Here is a 17,024-nt window from a genome sequence, read left to right on the forward strand (position 1 = left end):
TGCATTATGTTAATGTTTCTATTATCACTTTATAAGAACATTCAACATTATAAACAAACTAGTCATAATACAACAATGAATGTTGTATTGTTATATCCATAAAAGGAATGCATAATCAATAATTATGACAGTGGTGAACATGGAGCCGGAGGGGTAAATGAAGAGACATGCCTTTTGAAATGACTTTATTCAGAAGAGGGGAAATAAATGGAAGGTAGGATGAGGTATGAATGAACATAAGAGGACAGAAGGAAACATAAAAGAAAACAAATAAAATTGCAATAAAATTGAAAGATAAAACAAAACAGATACGTTCTTGTGAAACAGTAAACTGTACATGCACAGATACCCATATTACACCTAATCTACTGCAGACAACATCTTCACTGTTCCAACATTCTGTCAGTTTACTATAGGCAGTTACACAGCCTGTATCGTGGGCTAATTGGCACAAAAGTGATCTCATAAATGCCCTGAGGAATTCAGATGACAATGTAAGACACTTTTCTAGCTGTCCTTATTCTCATCATCATCATCACTGTCAATGCTATTCCATTCAGAGAGGGCCATTCTTTTCTGCAAACACGACAAGAGAGGAGAGAGGGAAGCTATAGTCAGAAGGCGAACTTGCTTTTCCTCTGCTCTAAACATTTCAATCGTGCCTTCAATTGTGCTTCACTTTAATATACAAACTGCTGATTCTACCAGTAATATAATTTATGCATATTAGCAGCCATAGTGTAATTGTTATCACATATTGAAATTTATTCTGAACTTGCTGTACACATCATCACATAATTAAGTTATCAGTCCAGCCTAGACTTGAAATAACCTGAAGTACCAATTGTGAATCACTAGGGGAAATTCTAATCTAGATTTAGGCTTAATCTGTGTCTGGGATCCTAGCCACAGATGGGGGGAATCAGCACTTAGTTGTACAACTAATTTGAATCTGTCAAATAACAGCGAATGAAGACAGTAGAAATGCATTTGCCATTCCAAACAAAACTGCAGAAAAATCTGACAAATCAATAAGAGTGACTTTACAGGAGATTCATCACTGTTACTTTAGGTTTTAATCTGTTATTGATAATCTCTACTTTTAAATAATCTGATCATCTCTATTTTTTTTATTTGTTTAAATATCCCTGTCTGTTCATGATTTTAATATTTACTATAATATTGAAAAACTATTTGTCAATATAGTAAAAGATTTTCACCCAGCCAACACAAAACATCCTGAATGTACTATTACTGACCACCTTCATTAAATCCTAATAAAAATCTATCGAAAAAAAATACAAATTTTCCTACACGCAAAAATTATCATTACAAAATGATAGTGCCACCTTAATGAAATCATAGCCTAATAAACAAATGCATATCATAACTTAATCTCAGTAAAATTCCCAAATAAATATATTAAAATGATATTGTAACAGGGTGTGTTCAAAATCACTGTATATAAATGCCTACACTATATGTCCAAAAGTTTGCAGACACCTGCTTATCCACCATTTCTTCTGAAATCAAGAGTATTAATAAGGAGTTTGTCCTCCTTTTACATCCTCTGCTCCTCTGGGAAGGCTCTACACTAGAGGTTGGAACATTGCTGCAGGATTTGATTGCTTTCAACCACAAGAGCATTAGTGAGGTCAGGTACTGATGTTGGATGATTAGTTTTGGATCACAAACGTCAATCCAGCTCATTCCAAAGGTACTGGATGGAGCTCCATCACTCGAGAGAACAGTTCCGCTGCTCCACAGCCCCTCTAGCTAACGGTTGCCATTGGGTATAGTGACCTTAGGCACATGTCCAGCTGCTCCAGAGCATTCCATTTATTTGGCAGTGCTTTTCTAAAGAGATTATGCAAGCTGTTTTTGTGCACTTGAATGCCTGTGTGAGTGATGGGTGCACCTTAATGTAGCTAAATTCATTAATTAGAATGGTGGTCTGGATAGTTTTGGACATATAGTGTATATGTAGAAATGAGAGATGAGAAGTTAAGAAATACATCTATAGCAGATGTACGTCTAAAAATGTCTGAATGGCTTTATAAACAAATAACAGTTATTAGCCATCAGTACAACCTGTGTGTGTCAGACGGGTTATCTGGGGTTAAAAATGAACATGTCACCTGTAACATCTGGCTGCCAATGCCCTCCCTTTCCTTATATGGTCTGATGACACCATCCTCATGAATGAACCGTGGGGGTCTCAAACTCTCCACATCCTGAGATGTTTCTGCCGCTCTGAATGAACAGATCACAATCAATCTGTAATTTAATATCTTTCACAAAGCATTGTGTACATTAAAATGTAACAAATGAATAATCCAGAGACTTAAACATAATGTGCACAAAAAGAATCACCAGTGCATTAGATACTCATTAGATACCTCTTAATGCCCTGGAAGGTACTGCTGGCCATGTCAATGATGCCCCCTGTTGGTCGAGCAACAGCTCCTACAAGCCCTTTTCCAACACCTTTAAAGAATCCTGTGGCTCCCTCCTTCTGAGCGCCTACACACATGAGCACACACAGGCTTCTATGTGGAACGTCACTGAGCCGAGGGCTATTTCAACAAGCAGAAACAGGCAGAATTTCTCACTAAACTGGACTATGCTCACTACTGTCCAATAAGAATGTCCCTTGGCTCTTTACTTACTTATCCAGCTACCTAACTAAGAAACTCTCAGATCTCTGATACCATATTTCTGAAACTTATTCTGTATCTGTCTTACCTTTGATGGGCTTTGTAACAATTCCTGTAATGCCACTGACAAAGCCCTGTGAGGAGACAGGAGTAAGACCATTACTGTGACGAAGAATAAAGAAATGGGCAATTCTGACAATTTTTCAAAACGCCTGGAAAATTAAATTGTTGAGACGTCCAGTGGATTTTCTTTACAGTGGTGGTAACCGGAACCAGGGGTTATAATGTCTACAACTTAACTATAGCCATTTTATTAATTATAAACAACCACCAGTCAACCTACATGTGACTTCTGAGTTTTTATATGTAATGTTCATAACAGTAACATACTGGTAAAAAACAGTGGTAAATCTGGTTCATTTCCTCTGAATACTAACTGCCCTGCATGTTTTAGGCCAAAACCTTATCACAGAACTATCATAAAACAGTGTCGCTTCTGAAACGCTTCTGACATCTGGTTCCTATCACCACCACTGTGAAATATTCTCATTAGGTTTCTCTACTATAGAGAGTTTCACATCAAATCACTCTGAATGACTGTTTAATCTTAACAATTTAATTATGCAGAAATTGAAAACTGACCTGACGTTATAACAGATCACTACTCTTACTGTGATACTGGGATGCATACAGAAAGCCTTCAACTTTGCCATGGAAGCTCTGCAAACATGCTGGTTAAATAAGGGTTAATTTTCACACTGAAGCCTTTTCTGTTACGTACAGAGACGAGTCCTTTGCCTCCTCTGGTCAGGCCCTCTTTCAGTCCGCTGGGCTGCTTGTTCATGGCCTCTCTCCTCTTCTGCTGATACTCCTCATCCATCGTCATGGCAGCCACGCCTTTGGCCATCGCTCCTGTGATGCGAGATGCTGCTCCTGCTAGACCTCCTGAGAGACAGAGAATGGAGGGTTGACGATGAGTGGAGAGGCTTTAGTTACCCACAACAAATAAGAAACAGCACCAATTTCATATTTGTCTTTTAAACATTTAAGCATAACCCTTAGATCAAAATGTCTTAAAATAACAAAACGTGCATTCAGTCAGATTTTTCCAAAACTTTGACTGGTCCTGTATGTGTGTATCTGTGTAACTGATAGACAAATACAACCTCTTACCTACTGCACCTCCAACCAGAGCCTTTACACCCAGAGCCATGCCCTCCATAAACTCCTCAGGACCCTGAATGGCTCCCTGAGGAACACCAACACATTATCAAGTTCATTGGCAATAATCCAACACTGAAATATGAGGCTTACCTAATGAGTATAGTGTCTTACCTGATATGGCTCATAAAAGAAGGCCTCCACTCCCTCTGACAAACCCCGGATCAGCCCAAATGGGTTACCAAGGACATCTAGACCCAGCACCAGCACGTACATCTGCTTGATAGCCTAAAAAAAAAAGACACACAGCCCGATTAGGTACATAAAGAAATGACACGTGGATTCCACTTACATTCTAAACATGAGCGGAAAAACTTTTAAGGGTTGAAGATTGAAAGCTGACCTGCTTGGAGTAATGACGGACGACCTCCCACTGCAGCTGCTGTGTGGTGCGGAACTGAAAGGTCAGCTCAAAGAAGGCCAGCCTGGAAAAAAACACATTTAAACTGGTGTTAATGCAATAATTATTAAATTTAAACGACTGTATGGATGGAATAAAAGCAACCATTTTAACCTTTAACAAAGTGTTTATACCCACTAGAGGGAACTAAACACATGGAAGTACATTTTTGGTGCGAGGCTGGCGCTGACCACATCTGAAATCCAAACCGCAGTGTCAGTCTAAAGTGTTAGTAAAGGGTTCACAGGGCAGACCAATGTGTGAGAGAATAGGGAAGTTCAAAATGCATCCAACACTCTCACAGGCCCTTCTGTACAGCTGAATTCTGAAAGGCTGTGTGAATCTTCAGAAATTGTAATGGGTATTACATGCATGGTTTGCGTGCTTTTCACTTGCGTTATTTCACATATCATAAAGCAATGATACAAGAATGCTAGGGATGTGAGTGAATACATTGGAAAATTGCTATAAATGAGGACTGATATATATTTATCATTTGTGATATGATAAAACCAAAGATATGGTAAAAAAAAACAAAAAAAAACAGGGCCAAAACTAATGCAGTCACCACAATGTTCCCAAAGTGCAGGGGAACAGGGGAGGCTGGTCGAGGTTCTCACAAAGCAGACAATGAAACTTTTGACTTTTCATCTACATTTTCTAGCCATGAGTGTTATTCTTTCACAATGGTGTAACAGAGAGTGAAGATGACAGTTTTCCAAGATTAAAAAAATCAGGACTTTTTCAATATTAGAGTAATTGTGAGTACTTGAAGAGAACGTCCTGGACGTCAGTGAGCGTAGCTCCGATACTCTTCAGTAGCAAGTTGAGCGACTGCACAGGAATCACCTCCGTCTCCCTCTTGGTCTTATTCCCATCCTCACCGCCAGAACTCAGAGAGAAACTCAGATGGAGCTGGAAAAACCACATGTGCCAAAGTCAGAACCAGCCATGCTGACTGGGGCTTTAAATATAATTCACCCATAAAAACCAAACACGTCACCACCGACAGAGTCACGATTTACAATCTGAGATATCAATATGCTTTTAATTCCATGGTTTAACTAGAGAAGCTGAACTTTTCTGACTGATATTCTAGACCCATTCTACACTACATGCGTGGAGTACTTAATAGTCTACTCACTAGATATGAGTTGATGCCATTGTTTTCTACACAGGGCTTTTTGTTCATTAAAATGTGAAATAAGTCATTTCTGTTGGGTTTTGTTTCTTTTACACACTATTTTTCATGATTTACATTGAATTTGTGTGATCAAACTGCCATAACATTTAGTTTGTGTTGAATCAGAAGATATACATATTACCAAGTTATGGTCAAAAATATTAAGATGTGCCCAAGACACACACTTTTAGCCTTAGGTATTATCACTGTGTGCAATACTCCCTAGTATTTGGGGAGCCCCATGTTGGTTGGCTGCTCCAGTGATGGCTGGCTGCTTACCCACTTGACATAGTGGTGCTGATGCTAGCTTCAGTGGCAACAAATTGTCTGTTTTAATCATTCTTATTTCGGAAATACCATTTTCTAGTTTGGTAATGCTCTCTTCCACACATTAACTGAGATCTTACACATCTCTTTTGTCTCCGGTTTAAGAAATAAGTAACAATTCACTCTTTCCACCAATTGCTTGGGAAATTGGGCACGTCTTCAGATTTACATATATGTTACGTCATATTGTAAAGCTTTTCAGAGGCATCCCGGGCACTATAGTTGCTAAGCTGTTGAGGACCAACTTGGGAACCAGTCTACTACAGCGCTACCCTGAAGCAGACCAGTGCTGCAGCTCTAGTTAGTTAAGAGCACCAAAGACAGAAGCTCGCTGACTGTGGGAGAAGCAGCTAAACAATGACCTTTACCCGAATTTGTATTTGAGCATCTGTTTTTCTTTAAAGGACAGTATAACGTCATAATATGTTTATTTTCAGGGACTCCCCCTGTATTTCACATTTTAAGTATAACTAAGGCTGTAACGACACAAATATTTTCAGGTTTGATACTATTTTTGATTCTGAGGTCAAGATTTGATTTGACCTTTGATGTTGAATTAAAATTTATTTTATAGAGCTCTAATAATATACTACATAAGTTGGTGTGATTGATCTAAATGAAAGCTCTTAAATAGAACTTTTTCAATGCCTGCCGCACTAGCCCTCTTACAAAGTAAGCCCAAAAGATCACAACCCCTGGAATTTATAAGCAATTTAAAAAAAAAAAGTCCAGTCATTTGAGTGTGGGTGTGTGCATAAGCCCCTCCTTTTCCCAGCCACTTTACTCTGATAGCATGCAGCCAGGTGCCATGTTTCGATCACTGACAGTAATTAAGAGACTGGGGGGTGTGTCAGCAATATGGACACACATTAATTTGAATGCTAATTTCTTCTTCATTTTTTGATCCTTTACTGAAATCGCTACACTGTTTGGTCTTACAGCGTTAAAGATCATACTTATGCAAATGGCATCTGATACACTGATGTACTGATGATTAACAGATGACACACCTTAATGGGAGAGATGTGGAAGTACTCATAGAGGCTGATGGGGGAAGTGTCTGTGGCTGACACGTTGTTCAGCCCAGTCTTCAGATACTCTACATCCTTCTCAAACAGCTCCACCTCAACCACACAGGGAAAGAAAACATTAAACAAAGAGTTAACACCACAGCTGTTAACATTCATACATCTCAAAGCATAACACCAAATAGTATAACGCTAGCATGGACAATATCAATGTCAATTTCCCTGGACGGTGACTGTCATCCATTAATAAAATATGCATTTGTTTCCTGAACAGGGTTAAATAAATTATAATTAAAGTGTTATGAACATTGCCGGGGTCTGACACAAATTGCCATCATACTGCACATCACTAATACAGTGCCATACTGAACAACACAGAGCAAATCACTGGTAATTTATTCCAACTCTCAGAGTGTGCTGCATAATTATTGCTACCTCCTGTTCAGAGGTGACAGTGCCAGCGTTCTCAGCAGTAAACAGCTCCAGAATGGCGTACAGGAAGCCGAGGTCCAACCGCAGGTCCATTTCTTGAATCAACACCTTAAAATACCTGTATGGACAAAAGCCTTTATTACATACACATACTGATAACATGTTAGAATATAATGCAAATGATCAACCTCCTTAAACTGCAGTGTTCAATTAAAAATATAAAGACTTAATATTCAGTAACAACTATGCTTTATTCAGTAATAACTATGAAATTAATATGCAAGTTATGTAGTTATAAGAAATTGTGGACCCACATGCAGGCCCTAAGGGTCAGTTTCTCTGACAGGGATTAAGCGTAGTTTGGGACTGCATTTTCATTTCTATTAAGAATATCGATTAGAATGCTGTATAGTCTAGGACAGCGGTCAGCAACACGCGGCTCCAGAGCCGCACGTGGTTCTTTTACTGCCCTGTTGCGGCTCCACAGTAGAACTAGATCTTTAGGTAAAAATAAAATCATCCTCCTTTGCAGTAAAATAAAGCTCTGCTGATCGTTCAAACACAGTTTAACAATAAGTGGTCTTCAACGCTGGAATTATATGTATAACTGCTAATTCACCCTTTAACCCTGAAGATTGGCACACAGACTGCTGGTCACACAGCAACACAGACAACAATCTTGCCTAGCTACTAGTTAACAAAACGGCAAAGAGAAAGATTTAAGATGAACATTGATTCCTGATACATTTAATCTGCAACTGGAAACTGTCGAACACTTAAAAGTCGCAAAGCTGAAGTCGCTTCTTATTCGTCAGCTTCTTGTTCGAATTTTCACATTTCACCTTAAATGGTGCAACAGTTAGCTACACAGCTAACTAGCTACATTCTGGCACCTCAGGCACCATTTAAGGTGGAACGGAAAATTTTAACAAGAAACTGGCGAGCGAGAAGCTGACTTCAGCCTCGTAAAAAATCAAATGCTGAGTGACATTTTACAAGAAACTATTCTACTTTTGCGGAAAGGTTTCCTGCCGGAGATGTGAGAAAAGCAGCTATAGCTGAGCTACTTCAGTAAAATGGACATGAAATGTTGTGGCTCCCAAGATGGTTAGTTTTTTGTTGAAACTTGACAAAATGGCTCTTCTTAACATTCGGGATGCCGACCCCTAGTCTAGGGCTTGGCCTTATTACTGTCTAGGAAAAGGATCCATCAGCTTTAATTGGCTAATGGAAGAACAGGGTGGAAAGAAATAGAGAAACATACTTGATACGTAGGATATCTGAGTGTCCTGCTGCTCTTGTGATGATGCTCACATCAGTGAATGGTTTATGTTCTTTAAAAGAAAGAAAATAAGGAACATTATTCTACATTACAAAAAGATTAACTGGTGTAATAGTCTTGAAATTATGAACTGTCCAGTCTAAAGGCCCATGTTTGCTGACCTGAGTCCATTCTTACAGATTTGGGAGGTTTAATAGGGTAGAATACGAAGGGAAAAATGGCTCCAGGCAACTGATTTTGGATCTGTGGACAGAAGAGAAGTTCTTTAGTCAGCGAATGATGGGCAAATCTCCAGTTTCATCTCCTCATGGGTGGACAGTGTGGTTGGGGTGGTTGGTGCGAATGGGCGGATGGGAGGCGGACCTGAACCCTGTTGATCTGCACGCGGTAAGCTTTCTGTCGGGCTGAGACACTGTATTCCATCTTCAGAGCAGGCAGGAAGTTCCTCCGGAGAGGCGCCAGATAGGGTTGCTGTATCGTCATGTCCATACCATTAGGAGTCAAAGACACCTGAGAGAAAGAGACAGAGAGAGAGAGAGAAAGAGACAGAGAGAGAGAAAGAGACAGAGAGGCAGAGAATGTGTTATACATAAATACGAGTGAGAACTAGCATAAATATGCTATTCTTAATACAAGGCCACTATTCTATTCTACATAGTTTTGAATGCCACCTTCTCATTAATGATCAATGTAAATTGGTACAGAGAGGTTCTGAAAAAAGTCTTTGTGGTTAATTAGCTTAATCACACTGGAATTATGAGAGCAGCGTAACATTTAACTCAATTAAATTTAGTCTAAGAAAATAAAACCCTAATTAAAGCATTTTGTTTTTTAACAAAAAAAACATTTTTGTTTTTTAACCACTTGTCACAGTTGTTGGCACCCCTGCATTTAGTACTTTGCCCAACCTCCCTTTTGTCAGCATCACAGCAATGAGCCTTCTCCTATAATGCTTAATGAGACTGGAGCAATCTGAGACCACTCCTCAACTCAGAAACTCTAGAGATCCTCCAGGGTTCTCAGTCTTCTCTTTTGGACTCTCCTCTCCAACTCACCCACAGCTTCTCAGTGGGGTTTAGATCAGAGATCAGATTTGTGATACCAAAAAGCTTGATTCTGTGGGCACTGAACCATGTTCGTGTGGACTTGGACACAAGTCTTGGATTGTTGTCTTGCTGGAAGGTCCAAACATGACTCAGCTTTAGCTTTTTGGCAGAGGTGGCCACATTTTCATTTAAAGTCCATGATGCCTTGTGTTCTAACAAGGTTTCTAGAACCTTTGGTAGAAAAACAGCTCCAAAATATCACAGATTCTTCACCACACCTAACAGTGGGAATGAGACTCTTTTCTTCTCAAAGGTCTTTATTTTATACCAAACTAACCTTGAGTATTTGCTGCTGTAAAGCTCTATATTTGTCTCCATATATTTGTCTCCTATATATGTTTGTGACCATAGAACCTGGCTCCAGTTTAAGTAGCATCTAGTGAAATCAAGGCACTTAGCTTTATTGTTAGATCAAAGAAAAGGATTTCTTCTGGTACTCCTTCCAAACAATGTCATCTAAATTATACTTCTGAAGACCTGGTGACCCCAAAATGATACCATCTTCTGCAAATCAGTAAGCATGAGTTTTGCCAATTTTTTTTTCCTCTCTGACCATCCTTTTTACTGTGTGTGGGGCCAAACACACTAGCATCCTCTTTTCTAGGAAGATTCACTATAATGCTGGATGTTTTAAACTTCCTAATTATTTCCCTAAACTGGGCAGTGTGGATTTGATGTTAGAAAAAAAAGACTGTATAGACGGATGACAGCATTTTAGCGCAAATTCTAACCTGGTAGCCATTCTCGAGGTCTATGATGCTGTGATCCACTGGGCTGCTCTCTGTATAGTCTTTGTAGTGTTGCTCCAACAGCTCCGCCTCTTTTCCACTCATAACCTTCCAGCGACTCTTCTTCTTCGGCTTCATCTCCCACACGACGTCAGAGCTGTGGACAAACCAATCAAACAAAACAAAAAGCAAATGTTCTTTCAGATATGCAGAAATAGACACAAATAAATAAACTCAATCCCCGCTCACTTTTAAAGTCACTTTTTAAAATAATAAACGACTTAATCACACAAACAGAGCAGAAGTAAACACAATAGCACTAGTAAAGTGGGGTGAGCTAATTAGCTTGCTAGCTATACTTACTAGGTTAGCTTTTGCTTGGTTGTTAGCTTCCTCTCTGTAAATTTTCCTGACTCACACAGAGAGAGAGTGAGGGAAAGAAGCTTGTACAATTGTGTGGGTGGGACAGCCCACATCAGTCTTGTGATTGGTGAGGGCACTGCTAATGTATGCATGACCCAAGTTTACAATGAAAGAAAAGAATTTTGGATAAATATGTCTGTCATTTATCGGCATTGTAAGGCTATTCACAGGACATACTTTGTACATGTTGTGCTCACAAGAAAGGAAAACACCTCTATGGGGCTTTAAATGTTCTGACCCCTGTACTTTGATTCAAATTGCATAATATAGTAGTATAATTCACATTTAGCATATTGCCTTACGTCATTTTGCGCTGGTATGAATCTTAATGTGTGATCTATACAGCCTGCTGTACTCTACCTGGTGATGCCGATGTAGGCCACCTCGTTGCTGGTGCTGTTGTTGACCAGCGAAAGGCCGACATCCTGTAGCGCAAGGCTGATTTCCTGTTCGGCTAGTTCCACTCTCTCGCTCTCACACAGCAGTTTGTATATGCGCCGCTCTGTGGTGAACAGCACCACCCGCTGGAGCCCCTCATAAAACGAGATGACAAACAGCTTCCCCTCGTCGCCCATGTCCTTCAGTAGGTCCTAAAAGGTCAAAATGTTTAAGACAGTGGTTCCCAACCTGATCCTCAGGGCCCCACAGACTGTCCACTTTTTTTCCCTGATGTGTTGTGAGTTACAGTGGTGCTTAAAAGTTTGTGAACCCTTTGGATTTTCTGTACTTCTGCATAAATTTGACCTAAAACTTCAGATTTTCACACAAGTCCTTATAGAAGACAAAGAGAACCAAATTAAACAAATGAGACAAAAATATTAGACTAATTTATTTATTGAGGAAAATGATCCAATATTATGTATCTGTGAATGGCAAAAGAATGTAAACCTTTGCTTTCAGTGTCTGGTGTGACCCCTTTGTGCAGCAATAACTGCACCTAAACGTTTCCGGTAACTGTTGATTAGTCCTGCACATCAGCTTGGTGACATTTTAGCCCGTTCCTGTGTATAAAACAGCTTCAGCTCTGTTATGGTGGTGGGTTTCCTCCCATGAACTGCTTGCTTCGGGTCCTTCCACAACATTTCTATAGGATTAAGGTCAAATCCAAAACATTACCTTCATTCTTCTTTAACCATTCTTTGGTAGAATGATTTGCATGCTTAGGGTCATTGTCTTGCTGCATGCTCCAAGTTCTTTTGAGTGTCAGCTCATGGACAGATGTCCTAACATTTTCCTTTAGAATTTGATGGCATAATTCCAAGTTCACTGTTCCATCAATGATGGCAAGCCATCCTGGCCCAGATCCAGCAAAACACGCCCGAACCATGATACTACCACCAACATGTTTCACAGATGGGATAATGTTTTTATGCTGGAATGCAATGTTTTCATTTCTCCAAACATAACGCTTTTCATTTAAACCAAAAAGATCTATTTTGGTCTCATCTGCCCATAAAACATTGTTCCAATAGCCTGGTTAGTCCATGTGATTTTTAGCAAACTGCAGACAGGCAGCAGTGTTCTTTTTGGAGAGCAGCAGCTTTCTCCTTGCAACCCTGCCATGCACACCACAAACAGTAGCCACGGTCAGAGAGGCCTTTAGTTGCTTGGAAGTTACCCTCGGTTCCTTTGTGATGTTGTGGACTATTACACACCTTGCTCTTGGAGGATCTTTGTTGGTCGACCACTTTTAGGGAGCGTAACAGTGGACTTGAATTTCCTCCATTTGTACACAATCTAACTGTGGATTGGTGGAGTCCAAACTCTTTGGTGATGGTTTTGTAAAATTTTCCAGCCTGATGAGCATCAACATCTCCTCTTCTGAGGTCCTCAGAAATCTCCTTTGTTCATGCCATGATACACTTCCACAAACATGTGAAGATCAGAATGTGACAGATCCCTGTCCTTTAAATAAAACAGGGTGGTCACTCACACCTCACTGCCATCCCATTGATTGAAAACACCTGACTCTAATTTCACCTTCAAATTTTCTGCTAATCCTAAAGGTTCACATACTTTTGCCACTCACAGATACGTAATATTGGATCATTTTCCTCAATAAATAAATAAGTCTAATAGTCTCATTTGTTTAATTTGGTTCTCTCTCTTTCAGGACTTGTGTGGAAGGCTGATGATGTTTTAGGTCAAATTTATACAGAAATACAGAAAATTCTGAAGGATTCACAAACTTTCAAGCACCACTGTACATTGGAGTAAAAATGAGGACCATCTGGGGGGCCCTGAGGACTGGATGTAGTTTAAGGGTTAAGATTATGCATTTACTAAATACCGAAAATTTAATTCTGAATTTTGAAAATGTCTGTGGTCAGCTATAACTACACAGTTAATCTTTACCTAATAAGCTAAACTAATGGAACTGTTTTATTTGTATTAAGACTGACAAAAACAGCAACAAAAATGATGAATGTACTTGATAGGGACAATGGAATTAATGTTCTCTAGTTTAAGCAACAGTCTTACTTCTGTAATAAAAATCACATAGTTACAAGTTAGTTTCATCTCTAAGTAGCTCACCTCCTCGCTCTTCAGCTCACCACTGAAGGGCCCCCAGCTCCAGCAAAGGACACGAGACCCCGTGGGTACGGCCCATGTGTAGTATACTCCCTGGCCTGGACCCAGCTCATCTTTCTCCTGCTTCTGTGAGCTAGCACAGTGAAACAATCACAAATTAAAATCTTCTCACCACGGTCACGCCACCACCCACAAACCAGTCTGGAGAGTGACAGCATTTACTGGAGCTCTGTAAGGTTTGTTTGCACCTCAAAAGTTCACAGATAATGCAATACAGCAGAAACACTATCACTACGCAGCCCCTAGGAAAAAAGCATCTGGCACAGACACAAGTCTGATAGAGGACTGTAGGGTATCCCAGGACACTAGAGGTCAAGAAACAGAACAGCCAAATCATTCAGCATTCTGCAATCGAAGGATTCTGCTGAGGACAGGGAGAGAAAAGAGAAAAAGCATGCATCGAAATGAACAATCAAAGAAGATTTACTCTGCAGCTACTGATCCACAAAGCCGCAAAGGTGAAGCATACTAAAGAAGAAGCAAAACTAAAAAAGTTAAAGAATTAAAACTGATTCAAAACCTGAACTGCTCCAAGCCATTTCACAGAACTCAAATAGAAATATAACAGTATTATATTAGAAGCATTTTACTATGTAGCAATAGTACACTTATAAATATGCCTGGTTTCACAGTCGGTTTAGTCTTAGACTAAACGGCACTCACCAAGGGTAATTCACCATTCGTGTAAGCATAGATTTCAGTACTATTCAGACCAAATTAGTTCAGAGGTAAGGTCATCTTATTACAGGATACATAACGTTTATGACAGAATGAGTCCGGGTATAAATGACAGAAAGGAGTGGCTACCAGATGTATGTATCGTCAGCACATTAAAAACGTGCAATATGTTCAGCCGCTCAAAAGGTAGATAACATTACATGTTTTTTCAGTGATTTTACATGTTTTCAAGTTCAAAGCATCAGACAAATCATACCAGCTTGATTTGGGTCACAGAGAATGCAGGTAAATGCTTCTTTGAGTGCTTCTATGCTTAAAAAAAAACAAAAAAAAACACAAAAACACAAAAAATGTCTTTTCCACAGGATATAATGGAAATATTTACTGTCTTTGCAATCTGCACAGGGATTAATAGAACCTGAGGTTATTCCTACAGTCCATTTTATAAAATGGAATTAACATACCTGGGGCTATTTCCACCATTTGCTTTATAGAATGAGGTTAAAATGACCATTATTTCTACAGCTCGCTTTACAGCACGGGATTAATATAACCTGGGGTCACTTCTAAAGCTCACTTTACAGCATGGAATTATTATAACCTGGGGTTACATCTACAATTAGCTTCATAGCAAGGGATTACTATAACTAATTATGGTAGGTACTAATTTAATTTTCCTACTAACTAATCCTGTCTCAATAGTACCTTAATCTGGATGCGGTGAATCAGGCCAAAGTTACTTTGAAGGAGTATGGCTAAGGCCCAATCCCATTTCTTATTTTTACCCCTACCCCTTGTTTTCGAGTGTTACCTTGCCCCTTTGAACTGAGTTACAAGGAGTAGTGGTTGAAATCTTCTCCTATGAAACAGGACAACCCTCCTTAAAAAAGAACATTACTTCATTGACAGGCTACTAGCGCTGCTCTGTAGGCGACCCTGCCAGCTTGCAGTGATAGCAGAGGAGGGTAAAGTTCAGCAACCTCACTGCTGGGCTTTAGTTACATTTAAGGAATCACAGGTCTTTAAAGAGGGGGATGCGACATTTATTTATTATTACCCACCCCTAATTCTTCAGTGCTATGAAGCTGAATTCAGCTATTTGCCAGCTTCTTGTTCAATTTTTTCCGTTCCACCTTCAAATGGTGCAACAGTTACTATTCATACTATTTAAGGTGGAACGGAAAAAATTGGGGAATTTAGCTAGCTAGCTACCAAGACATCAGCAGACTAATAGTGATTTTTAATGCTTGTTATTAAGAAAAGGGCCATAATACAACAACACTGAAAGACATTAAACTAAGATAATACAATGGTTATCCTAATTTTTAATGAAGAAAACACTCACATTTGTGGGTTTCCCTGGTCACTTGCGCAGACATCTTGCCATTCATAACACTCTGTTTGGAGTGTGCCTCTGAAAAACCTCCATTTGCAGGGCCATGTAGCCCTAACACTTCGCCCTACCCCTCTATCTCAACAAAAATTGGGACACCCTACGTCTAGGCGTTACCACACACAACGGAGAAGTAAGGGCTAAGTGGTAGGGGCGAGGGATGAAATGGGATTGGGCCTAATAGTCAGCATTAACATTAGCTAGTCTTAAAGCCATATAGCGCAGGGTTAAGTTAACTGAGTTCAACATAAAGTTAAAACAGAAGGAGCAGTCCAGAAAGCTCTCTAAAAAGGAAGCAAAATAAATGGAAGAGGGTTACCCTTCAGCAGAGAGTGTGGTACTAATTCAGTTCCATAAACACAGCAGCACATTTTTGCCATGTGTTTAGGATTTTACCTTCCCAGCTCTCTTACTGTGGGCCGGTGTGTGTGTGTGTGTGTGTGCACATGTGTGTACCAGCAGGACTCTCTCTCCTCCCCCATTGTTAAGGAGAGGTCCAGCAACTCTTCCGGAACCCAAGTAGAGGTTCTACGCTCCTTGTAGCTAAACAGATTTAAGGCAAGGGAAGGATACAAACAAACAAAATAAGCAACAGAGGATGTCAACATAAACAACAGGCAAAAGCAAGACTAAACAACACAACACAACAAAAACCAGACTAAAAACCATGACAAAGGACAACAAAGTGAAGAATAGCTGCGTCCAAAACCACATACTACTATACTATACATACTAAACTAATGAATGGACTTGAATGGTGGCGTACTAGTTTTAACATACTATTTAGTATCGTAGTATGTGATTTTGGATCAGTAAACAAAACAAAAAAAACAAAAAGTTTTGTCTCTTCATTTCTGTTTGCAGTTATGTTTAAAATGAAGTGTTATTCTGTTTCAGGTTTTCTTTCTGACTCTTCTCAGACTTCTAAACCTTAACCGCAAGCAGATGTTAAAAAACAATAAAATAGGTAAAGACATATAGGCACATTAAACAAATAAGGTGGAATGTACCCTTTTTTAAATGAATAGGGTTTTGTGACAAACAAGCTACCTGCTCCCATAGACCTTCATTTATAATGCTATACGTCTCCAATATGGTAAGGATATTTCTCACCTCTGATGGAACTCCAGGGTTTTGTCCTTCGTGTGGTTGATGAGGAGAAAAGGAGCAGCGCCATCGTGGTAATCAGAGAAACGGACCACAGCCGAGTGTTCTGTCAAATTCACGTCAACGATGATACCTCCCAGCTAGAAACACACACACAAAGATACAAACAGGAAAAACACATTTATTCATATTCTTTTGTATTCACATAGCGTTTCGTATAGGTTTGGTTTTATAAGTTAAATCAGACTTGAAATTGTGGTCTGAATGCAAATGTAGCCCGAGAACTTTCTGTTTGACCCTCACTACAACTTGACCCAACTTGAACCACATCACCAAGTTTTGTGTCCAAAACTGATCCAGGTCCAGCAAAATTCTGTCCCAAACTGAGCCGATTGCAGAATAAAACAAACAAATATTTCTAATGATAGCGCTGGTTAAAATACTGTGTACCAACTGTCATAGATAAA

At 39.5% G+C, this 17,024-nt stretch overlaps 1 protein-coding gene across 5 annotated transcripts in view; it reads right to left on the bottom strand.

Annotated features, from left to right (window-relative positions):
- Positions 1–17,024, bottom strand: part of vps13a (vacuolar protein sorting 13 homolog A) — a 55,745-nt gene that overhangs the window by 2,553 nt on the left and 36,168 nt on the right. For 3 of the 5 annotated variants that reach the window (XM_036578551.1, XM_036578549.1, XM_036578550.1), the window contains exons 51-68: positions 16,564–16,697; positions 15,907–15,993; positions 13,323–13,452; positions 11,148–11,377; positions 10,368–10,521; positions 8,894–9,040; positions 8,692–8,773; positions 8,513–8,582; positions 7,252–7,366; positions 6,799–6,912; positions 5,048–5,193; positions 4,222–4,303; positions 3,993–4,106; positions 3,831–3,906; positions 3,439–3,602; positions 2,746–2,791; positions 2,400–2,523; positions 2,139–2,253 (exon numbers count right to left, since the gene is read on the bottom strand). In XM_036578551.1, coding sequence (XP_036434444.1) covers positions 2,139–2,253; positions 2,400–2,523; positions 2,746–2,791; positions 3,439–3,602; positions 3,831–3,906; positions 3,993–4,106; positions 4,222–4,303; positions 5,048–5,193; positions 6,799–6,912; positions 7,252–7,366; positions 8,513–8,582; positions 8,692–8,773; positions 8,894–9,040; positions 10,368–10,521; positions 11,148–11,377; positions 13,323–13,452; positions 15,907–15,993; positions 16,564–16,697 — 2,130 coding nt within the window. The remainder of the gene's footprint in view (positions 1–2,138; positions 2,254–2,399; positions 2,524–2,745; positions 2,792–3,438; positions 3,603–3,830; positions 3,907–3,992; positions 4,107–4,221; positions 4,304–5,047; positions 5,194–6,798; positions 6,913–7,251; positions 7,367–8,512; positions 8,583–8,691; positions 8,774–8,893; positions 9,041–10,367; positions 10,522–11,147; positions 11,378–13,322; positions 13,453–15,906; positions 15,994–16,563; positions 16,698–17,024) is intronic. The other 2 variants (XM_036578552.1, XM_036578553.1) reach the window with 1 other exon arrangement.

The sequence above is a fragment of the Colossoma macropomum genome, unplaced genomic scaffold (genome assembly GCF_904425465.1).
Source record: "Colossoma macropomum unplaced genomic scaffold, Colossoma_macropomum, whole genome shotgun sequence".
NCBI classification, from domain to species: domain Eukaryota; kingdom Metazoa; phylum Chordata; class Actinopteri; order Characiformes; family Serrasalmidae; genus Colossoma; species Colossoma macropomum.